The sequence below is a fragment of the Coturnix japonica genome, chromosome 4 (genome assembly GCF_054131305.1).
Source record: "Coturnix japonica strain WE chromosome 4, WE-NBRP24, whole genome shotgun sequence".
Taxonomy (NCBI): domain Eukaryota; kingdom Metazoa; phylum Chordata; class Aves; order Galliformes; family Phasianidae; genus Coturnix; species Coturnix japonica.
This window is the reverse complement of record NC_140666.1, coordinates 37,934,317-37,956,970: the sequence shown is the minus strand read 5'-3', so window position 1 is coordinate 37,956,970 and position 22,654 is coordinate 37,934,317. Positions and strand designations below refer to the sequence as shown.

At 41.1% G+C, this 22,654-nt stretch overlaps 1 protein-coding gene across 7 annotated transcripts in view; it reads left to right on the top strand.

Moving 5' to 3' along the window:
- Positions 1–5,751: 5,751 nt before the first annotated feature.
- Positions 5,752–22,654, top strand: part of LRBA (LPS responsive beige-like anchor protein) — a 344,265-nt gene continuing 327,362 nt past the window's right edge. For all 7 annotated transcript variants that reach the window (XM_085546513.1, XM_085546512.1, XM_085546511.1 and 4 more), the window contains exons 1-2: positions 5,752–5,993; positions 6,252–6,578. In XM_085546513.1, coding sequence (XP_085402639.1) covers positions 6,363–6,578 — 216 coding nt within the window. In that variant the 5' untranslated portion in view covers positions 5,752–5,993; positions 6,252–6,362. The remainder of the gene's footprint in view (positions 5,994–6,251; positions 6,579–22,654) is intronic.

The following is a 22,654-nucleotide window of genomic DNA, read 5'->3' as shown; positions in this document are numbered from 1 at the left end:
TCTATACGTGTAAATGCACACAAAGCAGAACACCAGGGAGGCCGTTTTACAACAGATTTAATCAAGAGAACATCTACGTCTCCTCATAAACTTACTTAACCAACTTTGAAAAAAGAATGGAGTTGATTAGACAGGTTAATGGGGTGATGTCTTTATAAATGACAGATGGCCATGTTAGAACAGAAAGTTGTTCACTCTCCATTTTTTATTTTATTTTACTTATGAGAGTATTCTACCTTTTTTTTTTAACTTATGAAAGCATTGCTCATACATTTTTGATTAGCAACGGTTCACTGAAAAAAAGCAATTTCCAGTGAAACTGAACTTTTAACTGGATGGATGTTGTAATTATGCTTAAGTGGCAATAATCAAAACTAAAATACAGAATGATATATAAACATCCTGACCTCCCCACATTGGGCTGCAAATGGCAAAAAGTGCTTACAGATTTGCAAGCTCATGAGAACAAAACAAAGAAATGGAAACATGAAGAAGAAAGCTATTTTTTTATATATATATAATTAAGGGAACCCATTAGAGATGAACTTGACAGAGTAATTAAAAAAAATTAGAAGTTAAAGGCAAGAGTCTTAATAAAAATAATTATTAGTGCAACATTAGCTACTAAAAAAAAGTTTCTTTCTTCCTATCTTGGATTTTATGTTTTTATCCCAGGTGTAGAATTTGGATTGTTAACCTTTTCTCCTATATATAAGGTATCTGGAAGTGGATCATATAAACTGTGTTGACTTGAAGGAGGACTCGCTGAGACCTCTGGCCAGGTCTGAGAAGGAGAACTGTAATATCCGAAGTTATTCTTAAAAGCCACAACTGCAGTGGCAGCTCTTGTCTCTTTTCTGGCCACTATGCTGCTCATTAATGATGTGTGCATGACCACTGGCATGTGTGACCACTTATGAAGCTCTGATTCTCAGTGCCTACTCAGCTGTTAGATAATAAAAACTGGATGATTTTTCTTTTTTTTCTGCAACATTCTCCCATTTCATTTCTTCTCCTGTGTGAGAAATGACCATTCCTAAATGGAGCAGAAATGAAGAAAATAAGACATGCTAATCCCCTGTTTGTTTGGTTTTTTTCCCTCTCCTTTTACTGTCTGCCATCTCCTTTGCCATTTATCAGTGTTCTGAAGCTCCTTCATCTGATGCAGGTCTTTGATTAAAAGAATCCTTTTCAATATGTCTGTAGCCTCCGGACATGAATTTGAAAACCAAAGTCTCCTAGAAATGTTTCCTCTAGAAGACTTCTATCTAAAACTAGAATTTATGAGAAGCCCTACACTCTACTTTGAAAAATCCTCTGGATCTTCATTGCCCTTTTGAATTTACCAAGATTGTAATGGAGCAGCGACGCTATCCTTAAGTACACAACAGTAATGGAAAAGAAGTTTGAGATGGTCAATCATGACCATATGCCTGCAGCACATCGGAGTCTGGCTCAGAGTTTTTGCAAGCCTTTTGGGTGCTATTATATCACCAACTAAATTTTGCTTACCTGCACAGAGGCAAATCAATAGTTTCTGTAATGGCAGCTAATCTTCATTACCAGAAATGGATCAACTTATCTCTTACGTGTGAGTAGGTGGCTGCCAGCTGCAGAGATGTCTTGTTCTACATTTTACTAGTACTGTTATAATTGACACTTTGAGGTGATAATTTGACATATTTAAGTCACTACGCGACTCAATCAACTTGGCCCACAGTTCACCCCTAATAAACATAAACAAAACAAATTTCACACATGGTATTCATCTGGGTAACAGCCGTGGTTGGCTTTGTGTCCTGTACTGGCATTTCCAACAAAGTAATTGCAATAGTGTCAGTAAAACCACTAATCAATCTGTGTTAGTGTAACAAGCGTTAGCAAGGCAAGGTGGGCATTAAGCTTCTGAGATTGTTTAAATCTCCCCTTGTTCAACTAATTTCTGAAGTTCAATCAAAATTTAACCATGTACTAACACCACAGCCAGCCCCTGCTGCTAGATTCTGGATTCTCTTCAGAGCTCTCATCTTCCCCAGTCAGCCAAGTGCTCACAGCAATTTGGGCTAAGGGTCGGTACAATTTCTTTTTCTTTTTTGCTTTAGTTGGTTCTAACTGCATCAGTGGCATATCTCTGCTTTTATAAATATAGCGAGGATAAGATGTATGAGGTTAATGTGGAAGGGATTATGTGAAAGAATTGTATCTGGGAGAAGACAGTAACCATCCGTAGCAACTATCTTCCAGCAATCGAGAAAGTGTTCTGGTCTACATCAATCTCTTGATAAGCAAAATGCCATAGCTAATCTGTTCAGACAATCCTCCATCACTTTTAGTTTACTGTGATTTCTTGAAGTAAGTAAATGTTCCTCAGTACATTATAATCATATAATCAGCTGTTATAATAATAACAAAAGAAGCCGTGTTTTGGAGGAGCATTGTAAATGCTGCAGTTTGCTCTTCTGTTTTTTTTCCTTTCCTAAAACTCACAGATTCCCTTGATTCTTTGCTGTTCTGACTTTACTCCTCAGCCAGGGAATGTGTCTACCTGTAAAACTTCTTGCCATTGATTCCGGTTTTACATTAAAATAGTCTCCAAATCCAGCTCCTGTGAGAAGTAATTTGTAGGGGATTTTCAAACATCCTCTGAGATCATACTGGAGTTTTATGCAGAAAACCTCTCATAATCCCTCTCAGAACTCTAATATGGAGCTGTTTCTAGGTCTTTTGTTTCTTTTGGGCTCCGTGCTTGGCTCTCACCTTCTAAGCAGCAAAAGCAGGCTTGGCTGGGGAGTCTGAATAGTGTGCGAAAAATGCTGCTGCAGCAGCCAGGTGTAACTGAGTGGGTCGCTACAGTTCCTGCTAGGCTAGGAGCAGCTGTTCCTGCAAGCTCGGAGGCAGCCACAGTCCAGCACAGCAGGGCACTGAGCACAGACTCAAGGCCAGTTCTCCCCAGCATGCCCTCCAAGCATACAGCTGTCTGTCCTGATAAATGCACCCTAGAAACTCAGTTTCAGTGAATATGGCCCTAGTGAAGAACTTTCTACTTCCTATATGCTAATGTTTTATGTCTGGGTCTGAGATTTGCCTGAACTAATCAGGTGTTAGAAGCAGAAAATCATAATCATTTATTGTCAGTGATACTGGAAACTGGGCTTTCACAACAACAAATATGGGACTGGGGGGGTGGGAGGTGGAAGGAAGGCTAAAATACTAGGGGCGTATGACTTAAAAGACGTAAGCAATACTCATTAAACTAGAGGACAATTAGTTGTTTCACAAGTTCATTCAGCATTTACTCTAGTAAAAGTTCACATTTCCTGTGATGAGGTGTTTCCTGTCATGGCTTAGATTTTGTAAGGAATTACCCTGACACACTTGTGATCCTTCCTGAAGTAAAAAGAACAGAAGAACTAAGGAAAAGCAGCTGCTTTAGCTTAGTGTTACCATAATTTCCTGAGAAAATGGAAGTTTATTTTCTATTAGGATTGACGTGAGTCTCATTAAGCATCATTTATTAATGCAGTGCTAGTTAAAAACGAGGATAGTAAGCAACTAGAAAGGATAGTAAGCAATGAGAAAAGTTAAAAGTTACGTTACAAAAATGCACTACAGTAAAAATAAGACAAATAAAAAGAACTGAACAAAACAGAACAACCTCTGACACATATTGGGAAAAAAAAATCCCACCTAACCCAAAGAAAACTTCCTCTTTTGACAGGACTAATCTTTATTTTGGGTCTGTATTGCTCTTGTGAAGTATTGTGTTCTGTAAAAGCTGAAAGGACCTCACGTTTAAGGCCAGCAGTATTTATAAGCAGCTTTTTTATTTGGAGTTTAATTTCTAGCCACGGATTTTTAAGACAGTTTTTAATGCTTAAGATCAAAGAGCATTTTGTCATAAAAAGTTATAAAATTTCTTTTATATACTTCCTTTTGCTTAAAGGCAACATATTTTGTTCCAGCAGGCTCTAGCTGCCAAAAGCCACTCTTCTTGCAACAGATGCAGCAAAGCTGGCAGTGGATCTACTTTTCAGCTGCTACACTGAACTCCCCACCGTAGGTATTTATGCACTTATTTATGCGCGTACCCCACTGTCTTTAACAACTGATAACAAATATCAGCACAGATAAGAAGAAATTTGATAAATGTAATTCATATCCAAGTCACTGGGTGCATACAAACTTCTAGGATGTACATAGGATGAAAAAAATTACAACTGTTTATATAACATAGAAAAAATATATATATTTCTGTGTCAGTTTTTCAGCAAGTCCTGCCCACCTTCCTGGAATGATTTCCAAAGGCTGGATCTTTGATGCTGTCATCTTGCTGTGATACCTAATGAATAAAAAATCTCATCAAATTAGAAAGAAAAAGCTATATAGTGTCTCTGGTCCTATTCAGATCTACACCAGATCTGTTCTGTTCTGTGAGAACTGGTGTGTAAAGCACATTTCAACTTTGCTTGAAGAGTTTCTTTAGGAAAGGTGCTGGCAGTCACGGAAACAGCTGTTATGGTTATTTCCTGCCCTATTTGAGACTTGAATGTATGCTTATAACATTATAGAAAAGGTTCTGGTGAACGTGATTCTGGCTGGAATGCAATTTATGTCACAAACATGTATCCAGGGTTTGTTGTACATAAAATATGTTCAGAGAGAGGGCTCTATGTCATCTATGTGAGGGTTCTGTGAGAACCACATCGCAATCACTTGAAGATAGATTTTTTTTCCAGAGTATTTGTGTTCATATATAGGAAAAAAAAAAACAATTTTTTTTAATGAATTGAAAAAATGGGAAAAAAAATCTCTGTTTTACAAATGAAAGCAGCAGTTAATAGACACAATTGTTAATGAAAAGATGAGCATCTGGCAGTTCCCATAGGACTGTGTATTGGTTTTTTTTGTTCAATTGGCAAGAAATAGTGATTTCCAAGGTTAGAGTAACTAAGGAGTTTCTAACACCTTCCATAGGGGGTGCTGTCGCTTGGAACCAGTGTGATGTGCATTATGTTATCAGTGGCTACTACACGGAGTTAATTCATCGCCATAGGCCGTGTATGCCTTTATGCCACTTCAGTGTTGAGAATGACAGTGCTTCAATGCGAGCAATCAAGTGACTTACAATCCAACTTAATGACAAGAGTATACAGGTGTTTTATATTCGTGTTGTCAACATTGTTGTGAAATGAAAAGCCAATGTAAAGAGCATAAGGATACTGACACGATTTAAGGAGTTTTTCTTTTCCCCAGAAGACTCCAAAAAGGGAAACGAATGCATTGTGATTCTAGTAAATACTTCACTTTGATGTTATGGCTATTGTTAGATGAGATGAGGTGAATCCAGGCTTGCCCGCAAAACTTTGATTTTCTACACGAGAAGAACGACTTCAGCATACAATAAATCGTGAATTTCTTAACAAAAACAACTCTTTAAGCCGATCAAGAAAAAAAAGGCGGCCGCAAGGTCCGAGCTGCCCATGGCGGGGCTGGCTGAGGCAGCGCTCACCGTTCGGTTCTGTTCGCGTAGGTGAAAGTCGCTCCAAGGGCAGCAGGTCGGACTGTGTGGACACCGCTCAGCCGACACAATCCCGTCGGCATCGCCTCAGCCGCGCTGTGTACACGGCACACCGTGCAGCGCGGCGCCCCCCGCTCACCTGCCGCACCTGGGCGCACCTGGGCGTGCGCGACCCGCCGCCTCAGCGCCCCGCGCCAGCAGCCCGCCCCGCCCGCACACGGCCGCGCAGGCGCACGGCTCCTCGGCCGGCGGCGCTCCGGGAGCCGAGCGCTGTCATGGCGGCAGACGGCGGCAGGAAGCGATGGGGCTGATTGAGAGCAAGGCGTGAGGCGGCGGCGGCTGAAACTTGGGCAGCCTTCCGGGGACAGCGGCGTGAGGCGCTCCGCGGCCGCCGAGAGGCGCGTGTGGTGCCGCCGCCTCCGAACCCCTCCGCGCCGCAGCCGGGGCAGCCCGCGCCCCCTCCGCGGGCGCAGCGGTGAGTGCGAAGTTGGCGCGCGGGCGCACCTGTGCGCGACGGCCGAGGAGCGGGCGGGGAGCCGGGCGGGGAGGGGCGGCAGTCCGAGCCTTACACACACAGACCGAAACCCCGCACCGAGCCGCACGGAGCCGTTCGCGGACGCTGCCGCGGGGAGAGGCGCGGCCACCGCCGACGGGGCGGGGAGGGGGGGCTCCGTGCGAGGGGGGGGAGTGTTTTGCCCTCGGCGACCTCACTGACTTCTCGGTCGTCCTTCAGGCTGAGCTACCGCTGCTGACAGCCGCCTCCCGTGAGGAGAGTGCGGCCGGACCGTGTTCCTCGGCCCGAGCTGCGTCTTCTTCCCGCTCTGCCGCACGGAGGGCACCGGCCATGGCGAGCGACGGCAAACAAGTTGTGCGGCCAACAGGTGATGGCGGAGGAGGAGCGGGGAAAGAAGGAAACGCCGCCGAAGGGGGAAGCGCGCTGCAGCCGCTGAATCCAGGGGTCCCCATCCGAGGCATCAGGATGAAGTTTGCCGTGCTGGTGGGGCTGGTGGAGGTTGGAGAGGTGTCCAACAGAGACATCGTGGATACCATATTCAATCTGGTAAGTTGGCCTCCTTTTTGAGTGCGAGCGAGAAGAACTGCATCTGTGTGTAGAAGGGTCCCGTGTATCTTGTCGTTATTTTTCTGTCTTCTAATATCTGCATATCTACACTTTTGGTTTACTAGGTTTTAGTGAGCTTCCTTTTATGACTCAAAAAAGTTAAAGATGTGGCAGATGAATTCCTATATGTGCATTTAAACTTGCAATAGCTCCAAACAGCATTGGCCTTGCTTTGCCTCAAAGAAAGCATTGCCTTAACTGGAGCTGAGAGGTGCATTGCAGTGTTGAACCCTCCAACAGGTGTGCTCAGTGAAAGTTAAATGGTGGTCAGTCACTCCAGCTGCCATCAAAACACACGTTGTTGCCTTCAGCCAAAGCAGCTCCTCCTATAAAGGTATCTGTGCCCATTTCTGCTGGCTTTGAACTCGGATGTTCTGTCTACTAGGAAGTGGGGAAGGAAGCGACTCATTTACGTGCTTCACTTTGTTTACTGGGGAAAGTAAAACTTGATCTTAGTGTCTTCATTTTGTAACGAATGAAGTAGTCAGGCACTATTTGCTGATACAGGGTAAGCAGTTTTAATATTTAATAATAAATCTGGCTAAAAGCTGGGGATACAACTTGTGAAAAAAATGAATCAAATATGTACTGCTAAGCTCAGTGGGCCTTGCGTTAAACTGTAAGGCTGGTTGTTAAAGTGTTTACTGCAGGAGACCAAACTTTAGGAATAATTGCCTTCCATGTTCACAAAGATGCTCCGTTCATCAGAGTTCTCTAAAAAACCCTCCTTGTTCCTCCTCCTTGCTTTTACTGAGCACCTGTGGCTTTAAAAAAAAAGCGTGGCCTCTGACAAAACCAGGAAGTGAGACCATGTAATTGCGTGAAGTGTGGTAGAAGGAAGGTCTATGCAAAAGGCATACAGGTTTCTAAATGCAGTTTGGTTTTCTGTTATATGATTAGTAGCATTTTGCAGTTTACGTGTAAATAAGCCTGAATGTGCTCTGCTGACTGTTTGTGGTATCTTCAGTTATGGTAAACTTTTACTTTTTAGACTGTTTCATATTTACAGATTTGTTTGGTTGAAAGTCACACTACAGAGCAATTGCAGGATGGGCAAAAATGAACTGTAGAGCGCCTGGTAGGTCGGTGCTTCACACCGGGGAAGGTGACTGAAGTTGCTTGGAATGCACTAGACAATTCTATTTAATAAAACCCAGTGTTCAGATTTGTGCATGGAATGTTCAAAAGGAAATTATGGGAGATAGTTTGCTTTAGGATGCTTGTCTGAGTAGGCAGGAATACTTAATATTTCGCTTTACCTAGCACATCCTTTTGAGAAAGTGTACTTTTAGGAAGGAGGTATATTTTTTACAGCAGTCAGAAGAGGTTGAGCAAAATAGTCAAAAGCTTATTCATTCTGAGATTCCTTTCCTGTTCTGTTTTGGAGCAAAAATTAAGGAGAATCTTTGAATCTGTCTTAATTCAGAGAATCTTTGATTTTTAGTTTTGAAAGGAAGCTTTTCACACAGAGAGTGGTAATGCACTGGTTGCCCAAGGAGGTCATGAATGCCTTATCTCTGGAGGCATTCAAGGCCAGGCTGGATGTGGCTCTGGGCAGCCTGGTCTGGTGGCTGGTGACCCTGCACATAGTAGGGGCTTTGAAACTGGATGATCACTGTGGTCCTTTTCAACCCATCCCATTCTATGCTTCTGCTGGATCTTGTCCCAGTTAGAAGCTGGGAAGGGTTTCTGGCTCTGAAGATGATTGGAACTGTCTTTTCACTTTGTAAAGTAATACAGCATTGCTGACCTCTCTGAGAAGATTCCCCAGGCATTCCAGCGCACCTGCCTGTGATGTGAGAGGCTGAAGTTGATACATATTGTGAAACAATGTATAATTTGATAATGTAACAAACTAACCTTTAACTAATAATTTTGGTTCAATACTTCAATCATGCAAGAATGCAATGTAAATACTTTTTTGGGAGGGGGTATCATAGGAAAATGCATGTCCCTCAGTTTTCCTGAGTTTAAGGAAAAATATTTAGCTCCTGGTTTGGTGGGAAGGGATCTCTCAGTTTTTAGGGGCTTGATTGAAACTGGAATACTAAAAAATACTAAGTAGCCAAAGAACTCAGGGTTTGATACAAAAAGCACCTGCCTTATGGAGTTTCTTACCCATTTATCTAGCAAAAAACTTGTAACATTTGTGCTTTCTGAATGCGAGTGTAGTATAGAACATGAAAAGCTGAAGCATCAGTGTCTCTGTACAAAATACTTTCCCACCTGGCGTTGTGTTCTGCCTCTGTTCAGTTATTAACTGTGGTTTACTTTTAAAATCACACTGATCACAAACTGAGGCAGGAGAAGTGTTTGTTGGTGACGGTGTACTTTACTGTGCATGGGCACGGAAAAGATCCTGCAGTGAAAAAGTGATTCTTGGCTATGGCTTTTAAAACAATCTGTTTCCCAATAGCTTTTGAAGTGAACTTACTCATGTGTGTGCAGGTTCAGTGGGTGGGTGTGAAAATCATGCTGTGTTCTGTCATTGATAGCGGGGTTAAGCCCTAAATACCCCTTCCTAGCGAGTTTCTTTCAGTTTGGTGACTCATAACTGCACTATCTCAGCAGTGCTAGCAGAAATCAGCTTGCTTGCTTCTTGTTATTTGCAAGGAGGACACTTAGCAGCATCTGGGTTGTTTTTTTTGGTCACAAAAACACGATGTCTTTAGACCAGACTGAAGGGAGGGTTGAGCAGACCTTTGTCGAAAGGTGTGACTTCATGCTTAGTCTTCATAGCAAAACCACTCTGTCAGGTAAGACATTCCTTTTGAAAAGGAGGGTTAGCTGACCTATTTTTTTTGTTTTTTAACTGCTTGAGCAGACATGTTACTCTTAATTATGTTCTGCAAGCTTTCTGTAGCACAAGCAGGTTATGGTGAATTTCTTAGTTTTGGACAGAGTCGAGAGAAGCGTTAGGTGAAGTCTTGATGTTCATTATCCTAAGGGTTTAAGAGATGGTCATGCTTTACACGTGAAAGACTCAAAAGGTCAAGAATTTGAAGTGCACAGTAATTGACTTGCTGCTTATTAAAGAAATTTAAGCTCCTGTTGTCCTGATTACTGGAGCAAATAACTCATTCAGTCCAGCAATGTTGGTTCTTGGAGCTGAGAGGCAGCTATAGCAATTTCCCTGTTTAGCAGTGAAACAAGTACTTTGTGAGCTTGTTTCTATCATGTATCAAAAATCTAGTTTCATTTCATTGTCTTTGGACATATTACTCTTGGAAGTTTTCAAACTCAGCAGCATTGTATTGGACAGTGTTCTCAGAGAACTTAATTTTCCAGCCCACCTTAGGCACAGCTTTGTGTGTTTCAGCCCTACTTAAAACTGAGGAGGAAGATGCTGAGCTTCAGGAAGTCTTTTATTCTGTGATACGCTCTGGGAATATGCTCTTGTTCATGCAATAATCTGTTCTGTTATCTTTCTGAAAGGCAGTAGGCCAAGTGGTGGATATACTTCCTTAATAATTGTGTACACTGCCCTTTCATTTTAAGTTAGATGACTAGTTGACTATGAACTCCTATCTCACGTTCTTCTTCCCCCTTCTCCCCTTTAGATTATTAAGATTTAAAAAAAAAAAAAAAAAAAAAAAAAAAAACAACAAAAAACTTCTAATAGGAGAAGATGGTAGAGTGGGAAAATAAATGATTTACACTGAAATGTGTTACAATCTTAAAATAACTATCTGTTTTTGTGGTAAAATAAAAAGTGCTGCTATTGAGGAACTTTTCAGAGAGAGTCGTAAAAATAATTCAACAATTAGCAAAGCTTCTTTCTTACAAATTCTGTGCTCCTGGTGTTGTAGGGGATTTTTAGGATCTGAGGATTTCAAGTTAGGAGATGTATTTTCTGAGTCTGCTGTGAAGGCCATACAAACTGTGCTGGAAATACAGATCTTCTGCAATATGAGATTTTCTAGGCTAAAATTCTTCCAGGTTAAAGTTGTGGCTGGAGCTTCTGCTCAGCTCTGTTCTCAGCAGGCTTCTCTTGTATCATATGTCAATGCCATGCTGTTTCCAACTTACTGTTGTAAATTTCTTGTTTATATATTAAACTTAGTTTTCTGTAGCGGGTAAAAGGCTCACTGGCAAGTGCTTTGTTCATAATGAGTGGGGTGTGTGTGCGGTGTTTAGTTACTCTATTGAACTTGCAGAAGGAAGTTGATATTCTGGCAAAATTCAGCTGTGCTTCAAGCAGATGACTGTACAACTGTTGCCTTCCTGTGTGATGTTGGCGTGTAATTCAATTTGAGGACTTCATGTCAGAATTTGCTTGTGTCTCAGGTTCTTTACTGTATAGAGATAGCAGATATTTTAGGCTTTCTGCCCATCTCTGAGGAACTGCTGTGCCTTGCTCTAAGCTATGTTTTTAAAATAAGCTTTAGTGCTTTTAATTGCTCTATTAATTATGATATTGATTCTGCTATTTGATTTGATTATAGATTTTTTTCTCCCCTCCCCCCCCCTACCCCGAGGCTGTGTTGCAAAGGAGGCTTTTAAGACTTTGTCTCTTTCTTCCATGAGGATCATGTGCTGTTGCTTCTGATTCTGTTTGTGGATTATGAAGTCCTCACCAAGGTTCCCCTACTGAGGAAGTACAAATGACGTTTTTTTTTTATCATCCAAAGATGATTAAAAAGTGACTGGATCTGAAGAGCAAAGAGCAAACCACAAACAAAAATAAACTTGAAGCTTTTTAAAAATAATTCTTAGCAATTACTGTCTCCTTTTTTCTTTTTAAAGGAACTTTTCTCCCTAGCACCACGTGATTTGTTTTCTGGAACAAATTGTAGATAGATACGTGTTGGTACTACCACTTTATTTCCCTTCTGCTCATGTGCCTCCTGCTGCTTTTTATCGTTTCTCCACTGTTGTATTCTCTGTACTGTAACCTCTGTTTATCGTTATTGATACTGAAAGTTAATTACTTCACCTGCTGATACATCAGGTTTCTAATCTGATATGAATGCTTCTGAAGCACTAATATCATGGATTTTATGAAATAAATTCTCCTTTTTTTTTTTTTTTTTTTTCCCCTCCGTCTTTGATCACCACGACTTACTGTGTGCATCTTCTAGAGAAAAATACTAAGCTAATGCTGATAGAACTGAATGCATTACAGTAGTCAAAGACGTGTCACAAATGTTTTCAGAACTGTGCATTGTTTTGCCTGCCTTGGTGCATGTTTTAGAAAGTGTTCGGGTTTATTTTCTATCTATACAACACTGGTGCCAAGTGAGAGAAAGCAAAGAGTTTATAGAGCATTTCTTAATATGTACCATCTTCCCTAGGTTCCCAGAAAGTACACCTCTGGCTACAGTTATCCTAGTTCAGTCACTTCTGTCCATTTTACATTGTAGGTGATAAGGAAACTCAGTAGCTTTAACTGGGTCAAGCTGGTAGTTTCTTCTTTCCTTTTATAGTAGTAAAATGGACACTCAGCTTTCTTAGTAATCATAGGATCACCAAGGTTAGAAAAGACTTCCAAGATAATCCAGTCCAACAGCACTCTGACCACCGACATTTCCCTGGTAGGCCGTGTCTCTTAGTGCAATATCTAAACATTTCTTCAGCACCTCCAGGGATGGTGACTCAGGCACCTCCCTGGGCAGCCTGTTCCAGAGGCTTTCTTGGAGAAGTAATTTCTCCTAACATCCAACCTGCATCTCTCCTAGGACAATTGGAGGCCATCTCCTCTAGCTGTATCTCTGTTACTTGGGAGAACAGTCCAACCCCTACCTTGCTACAGCCTCCTTTCAGGTAGTTGTAGAGTGCAATATGATCTCCCCTGAGCCTCCTCTTCTCCAGATTAAATAATCCTACTTCCTTCAGCTGCTCCTAGTAAGACTTGTGCTCCAGACCCTCACCAGCTTTGCTTCTCTTCTCTGGACATGCTACAGAGCCTCAGTGTCTTTGTTGCAGTGAGAGGTCCAAAACTGAACACAGTGCTTAAGGTGTGACCTCACTGGAGCCAAGAGCAGGGGGGCTGATCAACCCGCTGTTCTTGCTGATAGCACTATTTCTGTTACAAGGCAGGATGCTTTTGGCCTTCTTGGCCACGTGGGCACACTGCTGGCTCACGTTTAGCTGAGTATCAGCTAACACACCCAGATCTGTTTCTTCCTCACGGTCTTTCAGCCACTCTGCCCCAAGTATGTGGCACTGCTTGCGTTGTTGTGGCCAGACTACAGGACCCAGCACTTGGCCTGGTTGAACCTATCCCAGTGGCCTCAACCCAGCAATCCAGCCTGTCCAGATCCTTCTGTAGGGCCTTTCTATCCCCAGGCAGGTCAACAGTACCTCCCAGCTTGATGTCCTCTGTAGGCTTACTGAGAGTGCACTTCATCCCCTTGTCCAGGTCATCAATAAAGATAATAAACAGTTTGTAGTTCTTTGTGTGTGTAAGTGAGTGGACCTGTGTTGTTTCCAAATAGTTCTGAAGTAGTAAAAAAGAAGTTACTTATCATTCTTTTCATAATGGGTGGCTAATGCTCAGTTTGATGAGTGAGTTTAGGTAGACTACTTGATTCCAAGTCATCTTCATGCTTTTGAAGGCATCTAATCTGATGATCCAATTAAAGTCTAGGATAATTTCAGTAGTTTTGGCTGAGTAAATGAGGATATGTTTTTCACCAGGCTTTACTCAGTTCAAGCTTATTGAGCAATGAGGGTCGCTTGCTGTTCACTTAAGGATTACAAACCTTCACCTTACTAAAATATATTGAGTATTTAGGGGTACGCTTAATATTGATCTGAGGTCTTTATTGTGCATATGCATCAAAACACCCCAAAAGTCAAGCATTGGAAATAGTGTTGTAGTCGGTGGAAATGGAAATACCACCCTGCTTATTAAGTGTAGGTATTTAAGGAACTTTTGTGGTTATTTGAGAAATCCATGGAATGTAGAGTGAGCTGATAATGAAAGTCTCGATGTAGACATGCTGAAACTGGGAAGAAAATGGTCTGAGCTCTGAAGTAGAGCTAATTTGTACTTGGCAGCAGCATCATGTCAGCTCTGTGACTGCAACTTAAAACACCCTCTAGGAGAAAATATTGAGGTCAAATTATTAAGGTCATGTAGGAAAATACTAAGTATGTATATATATATGTATAGGCTTTTCCTCTTTCTAGCTAATTTTTATAGCCTCTTATGGCCAATCTGAAGTTTCATATGTTTGTGAAAGCCTGTAAACTGTGTAGTCTCTTTTCTTTAAGTGTTGGCAACAGCAAGTTCTGTGCAAACCCAAGATAAAGCCAAGAAGGCAAAGCAGAAACAAGTGTTCATGTAAATCTTGTCTTAATAATATTTGATAGAAGTTTTTTTAATAATATTTGATAGAAGTTTTTAGCAGTTCGTTTTACAAGTGAGCCTGCTTAAAATGTGTTCATGTCATGATTTAATATTCCTCTCTAGATGGTGATGCATCAGTTCAGTGATAGTTTCTTTCTTGCTGATATCCTTTGAGAAAGGAGAGAGAGTCCAGTATTCACTGTGTGATCGCTTTTCTCTTTATGTAGTATTTCTATTACATTTGTCAGGGAGACTGTTGGCCTGACCCAGCAGTGCAGATAGCATGGTAAAGTAGCGGCCATATGGACTGGCTCAGGAACAGCATTTTCGGATTAAGGAGTAGAATGAAATTAGTCAAAAGCATCAGGGAAATAGGTGGATGGCGTGTCAGGGTTGCTGCTAAGGTTGGACTATGCAGAGAGAGATAAAAATAGATAATTATTCCTGTATTTTGAAAGAGATTATGAGAGGAATGAACCAAAGTCTGCAGGTTTGGTTAAAAAGCAGTTTTATGAAGTGGCTGAATTGGACTAAAGCTGGGGGCTGAGGAAAAGAAGGGAAGGTGCATCATTCTTTTAAGGTTGGTTTAATTATGTGTTTGGTTTGGGTTAATCAAGTGTACATTCAGCTTCCTGAGGATCCGGCCTTCTGGAAGTCATCACGTGTGTTTGTGTGCTTAGATTTCAGGTCTGATGGAAGATAAAGATGAGCTTTCTCTGCATTTTTGTTCACTCTGTTTTTCCTATGTGGGGAAAATTGTGGTCATTGTGAACCCCGTGTGGTGTTTTGATTCTTTTTACTGAACAAGTGACTAACTTTAAATACTTGAGACATTTGTCTTTACGCAGTCACAAAGTTCTTTCTGAAGCTGAAGGAGGAAACTTTATTGCATGGATTAAATAACCTCTGCAGCTTATTCATTAGATGTGAAATAACTATATGCCACCTTCAGTGTTTCTGTGTGTAAAATGCTTAAGAATCTTTTCTGTCAAATTCAGTCTTGCGTGAATTAAATTTATGCATATCTTTTTGAAGAACTTCTATTTAATTGGGTCAATCTGGAAGAAAGTTCTTGTTCATAATCACTAATTACAGCTAGCTAACTTTCTACCATTCAAGTGTCTTCCCCAGCCCCTCGAGGCCTTGCTGGCCTCTTCATAACATTTTGCATGATGGATTCTTTTTTGTATCAGCTTGCCCTAATTACTAATGCCCTAATTTAGGTTACATTTCTGCTTTAACTAATTTTGGATTTTCCCATTATGCTTTAGTGTAATACTAATTCTGTTATAGCCAGTTCCAAAGCTGTCTTGGTCGTTTTCTTTTTTCTTCTGGGGGAAACCTTCAGACTTTGTCCATCTGGGAGCTGTGGCCGTGTGCCAGGAATCTGAGAGCTCTAACTAATTTGTGTAAAGCAGGATACTATAGCCACCTGCTTTTATAATACATCATGTGGCTAGTGGAGGCTGCTGTTTCCAGTATTTTGTCCTCCATATCTAAAGCAGATAGCGATCAAGAGTCATCCTTGCACAACTGCTGAAAATAATGATTGCTACATGAGCAGTTGCAATGGCACGTTTTCTTTGGACTCTGTAGTCCTGCACTCTTTATGCTGATGCTAAAAGCTCATTGTACTTTATGAAGAGCTTGCCTTTCTACCGTGCTGCAGATTTCAAGGCTTTACAAATAGAATAAAGAGTTTCCAAATATTAACTACTTCATGAAGAAGAAATCCTAGTGCTTTCCATTGCATCATATTCCCCTAGTGATAACTGGAGATTTGAGAACAGTTATGTCCCAGGCATGATTTTCTGATTAATAGCTGTCTTGAGGTGGTGTTTAAACAAGAATATCTAGTGGGAATAGGATGTGCTCTGTTGCCTTCCATAAAGTCCTCTGCAAGTTTGTACTGCTCATCTCTTTATGGCAACCTGTGTATGAGTAGTTCTATTAGTGCTTTTTTCTTCTATGTATGTTTAGCTGAAAAATTATATGTATGTTATACAGTAAACTCAAATAAGACAAGGTAATTTTGATGTGACTGATAGGCTGGATTTGGAATTTCTAGGGAAAAAATCTTCTTTTATGTTGATCCAACTAAGAAAGCAATGCTACTAATATGAAATTACTGGGTTATCTTTCCTTTGCAATTGAATATCATAATCAGGGTCACAACTTGTTTGTTCTGTGGAACTGTGTTTTGTCTGCCTCCCCCCTCCATTTTTCACTGCGATCAGCAGATCTTCTCTGTGGTATGGATGCAAGTTAGGGAAGTAAATGAAAGAAATGAAGTCTATTCCATTTGCCCTGTGTAGACCTTAAAATGTTTAGGTTTATTTTGGGCTAGCCCTATAGAGCAGTAACTAACAACACAACCATGACCTTTAACATAATCATCCTTTCTTCTGGGAATGCTGAAGGGCTGGAGGCACCAGTAAGCAGCAGGTGAGATGGTCACTGCTGCTTGAGGGCACTTTCTGTTATAAAAAAGCAGCAAGAGAACCAGTTGCATCTTCTAGTGGATTGTGAAATATGTAGTTGCGTGATCTAGGATAGTGAATGTTGGCTTAATAAACCTCTCACTAATCGGTTTCTTTATCAACTAAGTGCAAGTTTGGGTAGCTACTGCAATTTCTTTCCCAGGTATGATTGGAATGGTGTTAGGATTGAGCTATTTGGTAGATGAACTCTGCTGATTCTGTGGCTTAACGCTAAATTTTAGTGATCTATTACTGTAGTCCTTAAATTCCTAGGATTAAAACTGTGCTCCTAAGGACATCTCTGCTTTATAGGATTATTAACAGTTTGGAAGAACCTTGGAATCAAGTCTCCATTTTAAAAAGAATGAAAATCTTTATGCATAATCATAGACATAATATTAAAAACAAAAAACCTCACAATGATATAGGAAAAGAATTGTCGAAGCCTTTTACAAAAATGCAATCAGTGGAGAATGTGAGGTGTAGGGGAGAACAGGAATCAAGTGACTAATGTTGGTAACAGAGCATGACTGCTAAATAAACAAATGGAAACTATCAATGCAGTAAGCATCTGCCTCCTGCAAATGGTTTTGTTGAAACTAAGCGTGTGATTTGTCTGTAGCTGTGAACTTAGCTAAAGGGAACTAGGGAACTTAAAAGCTTTTATATCGACTTTTAGGCAACTGATAAGGATTATGAAATTGAATAACTGGTTGTGTTTTTAGAACTTCTTTCAAAACAGCTGATGTGAGATGGGAGCTGTGTGTAATAATATGTTGCCGTTGAATGAGGGAATACTTAGATGCTGGGAACAGTATTTTGATTAGGATTGCAAGAAGCTCTTCATCCTTTGTATCCTACAGCAGAGGCTCATGTTTGGAAGCTGTACTGTTCTTAGTGATTTAGATTTTCACCCAGAGGGTGGTGACGCACTGGAACAGGTTGCCTGAGGAGGTTGTGGACACCCCATCCCTGGAGCCTGGATGTGGCTCTGGGCAGCCTGGTCTGGTGGTTGGTGACCCTGCACGTAGCAGGGGGGTTGAAACAAGATGACATCGTGGTCCTTTTCAACCCAGGCTGTTCTATGATTTCCTGGATTTAAGCTTGACTGAAAGGAAGTGGCACTGGTGCCCATCTCAACAGTGAAGTTCTGTGAATGCAATTCTCTGTCACCACTTGCTCAGGCATATATTATGCCAGCAGCTTATCTTGAATGCCCACTGACTGACTTGCTTTCTTGGCCATTTCTTCATACAAAATAGAGTGCCAACATTGTGATTTACTAGATAATTGGCAGTTTAACCTCACACCAAGATACTCTGCTTTGTCCTTCCTGAACTTGCCTTCTTCTCAGCTTTCTGGGCATTAGCTGCTCCCACTCTGGGTCACAAAAGCAAGTTGCAAACATTTTGTGGGTTCAGGGCTGGGGAGCCATGAATATTGCTGTATGCTGCAGTTACTCTGGGTGAGCTGATTGGCAGTGTCAGCGTCCTTTCAGGAGATGTTTATTCCATGACTCCTCTGAGACCTGGCAGTAAGAATTAGTGTTCTTTTAGAGTGTGTCTTTAGAAGAGAAATGTATATTGTGCTATGGGAAATTTGATGACTTAGCGGTCTCACCTATGCAGGAAATTAAAGCTACTCTCAATTCTAGCCTTAGCAGAAAGACATTCAGATTGCCATCTGACGAAAGTCTGTAGCTATGGTGTTTTAAGTAACTTGTAAAGGAACATTTCCAATGCCTTTCTATGAAAGACTAGGCTTGTATAGGCTAAGAATTGCCATTAGTTTCTAGAGCACAGAAAGAAATGATGTGGGGAAGGTGTTCTGCTGCAGCATATGTGAGTGAAATGGTTTGGAGCTGGAAGCCGTGGATTTCTTGCCCATGTATTGAGGCTTTAATCATATTTTCTGTGTGACTTACAGAATCCTGATTTCCTGCTTGAGGGTGATGTATCATCAGGTAGAAAGATTTGTCTGGTGACTGATCTGACATGGTTAGACATCTTTCAAAAAGATAGAATTTGAGTGTCCTCAGGCAAACCATGACAGAAGCCTGGGTTCCTTACTTCTAGATGTTACTGTCGTTTAGCTGAATAGTGATGTCCCAGTTTCCAAGTGGGTTTTGTTTTAGGAGTGTAGTTAGTACTTCTGTGTCCCATCTTGAGAGAAGCTGTGAACAAACTGAAAAGATGTCTAACGGCAAATTAGAGCCCCACCCAGAAAAAAAAAACCCATATATATATATATATGTTTCCTTACTTAATCTTGATGCTTTTGCTCTTGTTCTCAGCATCTTGTTCTGCATCCTGGGCTGCATCAAAAGAGGGATGGCCAGATGGGTGAGGGAAGTGATTTTCCCCTTCTGCTCTACTCTTGTGAGGCTCCATCTGGAGTACTGTGCCCAAATATGGGGTCCCCAGCACAAGAAAGATGTGGAGCTGTCAGAGTGGGCACAGAGGAGGCCTACAAGGACTGGAGCACCTCTCCTCCAAATAAGGATTGAGGGACTTGGGCTATCAGATCTCCCCAGAGCTTTCTCTTTTCCAGGCTAAACAGCCTCAGCTCTCAGCCTGTCCTCACTGGTGAGATGTTCCATCCCTGGGATAATTCCTATGGCCCTCTTCTGGATGCGCTTCAGCAGGTCCACATCTCTCCTGTACTGACAACTCCACATCTGAATGTAGTACTCCATGTGAAGTCTCACCAGCGCAGAGGAGACGGGCAAAATCTCTTCCTGCAACCTGCTGACTGTACTTCTTTTGATGCAGCACAGGATAAGGTTGGCTTTCTGGGCTGTGAAGGCACATTGCTGGCTCATGTCCAGATCTCCATCCACCAGTAATCAAGTCTGTTTTGGCAGAGCTCATTCAATCCTTTCATCTCCCAGCTTGGTACTGATGGTGGGGTTGCCACGACCTTGCACTTGGTTTACTTGAACTCATGAGGTTCACCAGGACCCGCAATTTAAGCCTATCTAGGTCTCTGAATGACATCCTGTCTGTTTTGTGTTTCAACCGCACTGCGTAGCTTGGTGTCATCCACAAACTTGCTGAGGATTCCCTCAATCCCATCATTGATGTCACTGATGAGGGTGTTGAAGAGCGCTGTTCCCACTAGTGACCTCTGAGGGACACCACTCGTCAGTGATCTGTATCTGGACATCGAGCCATTGACCACCACACTCTGAATACAGTCTTGCAACTGGTTGCTTGTCCACTGAAAAGTTCTCTCAGCAAATCCATATCTCTTTAATTTGGGGAGAAGGGTGTTGTTGGGAGCTGTGTCGAAGGCTTTACTGAATTCCATGTAGATGACATTAGCAGTTCTTCCCTTGTCCGCTGATGCAGTTATACCATCATAGAATTCCACTAGGTTGGTCAGGCAGGACTTGCCCTTGAAAAGCCATGCTGGTTGTCTCGTATCACCTTCCTGCCTTCTATGTCCCTTAGCATAGCGTTTAGGAGGCTCTCTTCCAGGATCTTCCTCAGCACGGAGATGAGGCTGACTGTTGGTATTTGCCTCATTCATCCTTTCTACTCTTCTTAAAATTGGGTGTGACATTTCCTTTTTTTCCATTCACCAGGTACTTTTTTCTTGCTTGAATGATTTCTCTAGCAAATATGGCTAGTATGTAAGGAAGGAGATAAAATATTTTTATTTACTAATTCTGTAAATGTAGCAGGGCCTCTTAGTCAAGCTGGGCTCTTCACATCCATCAGATATCATACAACTTCTGCAAGTTGATTCCATGTCCTATTTTTGCACCAAGTAGGCAGTCTGATGTGGCACCGGTTGAGTTGAATTCAAGTTTCCCAGGAAGAGGAATGAAGGTCCAGATTTTTTTATGAGAATATAAGGACGCATGGAGTAGCAAAAGGCTAAAAACCTACTACTTTATACAGGAGCTGTCTGCCTTGGGAGCATTCATGTAGAGGACTGGAGAGAACTGGTAGAAATGAAATTAGGGATGATACTGGATTCTACAGCACTCTGTAGATGATGCGAAATAAAAGACAACTTCCTTTACCAGTCACCATGTAAGGCTAGAAATAAGAGCTCTTGGGTTATATAGCTCAAATATGTTCACTGGACTAGTGCTTGGATGTTTAAAAACAAAAATTAAAATAAATAAATTATATATAGATATATATAAATGGTATATTATATATAATATATAATAACAAATATATAATATATTATATTATATATAATATATTATATTATATATAAATAATATAATTATATATAAATATATATAAAAATTATATATAAATATATATAAAATTTATATATATATATGAAGCTCTTATTCTCTAGGATCTTAAACCTGTGGATTCAATATGAAAAATTAATGCAGGAAAAGATGATTTGTGGACCAAATTTATGTCAGATCCTGAAATATGTAAATGAGGTTATTTTATAAATACTACGTTCGTATGCAGTGTGTGAATAAAAACTATTACTGATTTTTGTAGTAATAGGAGGCATGGGCACAGAAAGCAAGTCCTGTGTCCTCCCTAAAATTCTCCCTTAAATGGATGCATGTCCCAGTTTATTTATGATGGTCTTCAGAAGCGCTGTTTTTGTTCTACTTTTCTTCCTGACTGACTTCATTCACACATTTTTGGCTTCCAAATGTGTTGCTGCTCTAGAAATCTGAAATGAGTTTTGTTTTGAACACAGTGAGAAACAGGGCATAACAAGATAAATAGATACCTTTTTCCCCCCTACTTTTTAAATGTTATTATTTCATAAGAACATTCTTCTGATTACCTGGAATAGATCTCTGCTGTCTGTAGTGCCATGTGAAAGTATAACATGCGGAGGATAAATATTTGCTCAGCACTCATTTTTTAGTTTAACTACGGGTATCATTTTAGGAATTGAAGGACCTCTGTGGAGAGGGCCTTTTTCTGTTCCATAGCATGCTTTATTTCACACAACTCAATGTTTTAGTCTTTGGTTCAGTGCAGAACTATGGCAGTGATGGAGCGATTTCTGGGGGTAGGTTTCCTTGGAGAGAATATTCCTTCTGTGGGTTGTGCGTGTATTTTCTGCTCAACAGAGGGCAATATTGCTGCCAAAAGTAGCCTCGTCTCTTTGCTTGGAGTGCCCACCTACAAGAAGAGAAAACTGCTGCAATGTTTGCTCCTGTGGTGGCATTGAGAGTTTTACCAGTCTCCCAAGGGTCAAACAGCTGAATTAGGTTCAAATATAATTTGCGTGCAGCCATCTATTTAAAAAACACGCTGGAGGTCTTTTCCAACTTTGGTGATCCCATGGTTCTAATGCTACAATTTCGTAGTATAAATACATTCAAGTAGGGATTTCAGTGTATACAACAAATACAATGTAATTGTATGGCTGAAGTAGCGATACATCAGACACTTGTGCCTCTGCAGAATGTTGTTCTCTGGAAGAGAATTTATTCTGCGTGAAATATTAATCTGCATCACTTCTTCTTAATTCAGTCTTAAACAATAAACAGGAAAAACTCAATTTTCAGAAAGAAAATGAAAACTTTACTAGGAAGGAAACTTTCCAAACATCTCAAGGGCACTGCAGGAAACTTTGGTTGTACTAATTTAAGCTTCTGGTTGGGATCTCAAGATGTTATTGCACTTACTGGAGGAACTGAGCAAATAAAGGTAGGGCTCTTTTCTTGCTGTTTTTAAACTTTGCAGGTGATGGAGCTGAAATAATGTGGTGGCTGTGCCAAAACCTCTGTTTGTATGATTCTCTTTTTCAATAAGAAAAATGTGGAGTGTTCTGTATTGCAGATTGTGTGCTCACCTGTGATGCCAGTAGGAGGATAGAAGAAATTTACTTAAGGGTTTTCTGATGACTGAATCTGGAGAACACAATGGGGATGTGTGCATTTAGAGACCAATCTGACTTTAGCATGTATTATACTGTGTAAAAGTTACCTGTGATCTTGTGATCACCTAAGTCATACCAATCAACACTTGAAAAGATTTATTTTCAAATTTAAGAGTAAGGGAGTATATAAAAAGTAGGGGGAACAACTGTTTACAAGGGTGCATGGTGATAGGATGATGGGGAATGGTCTTAAACTGAGACAGGGGAGGTTTAGGTTAGATATTAGGTGGAAGTTTTTTACACGGAGGGTGGTGATGCACTGGAACAGGTTGCCCAAGGAGGTTGTGGATGCCCCATCCCTGGAGGCATTCAAGGCCAGGCTGGATGTGGCTCTGGGCAGCCTGGTCTGGTGGTTGGTG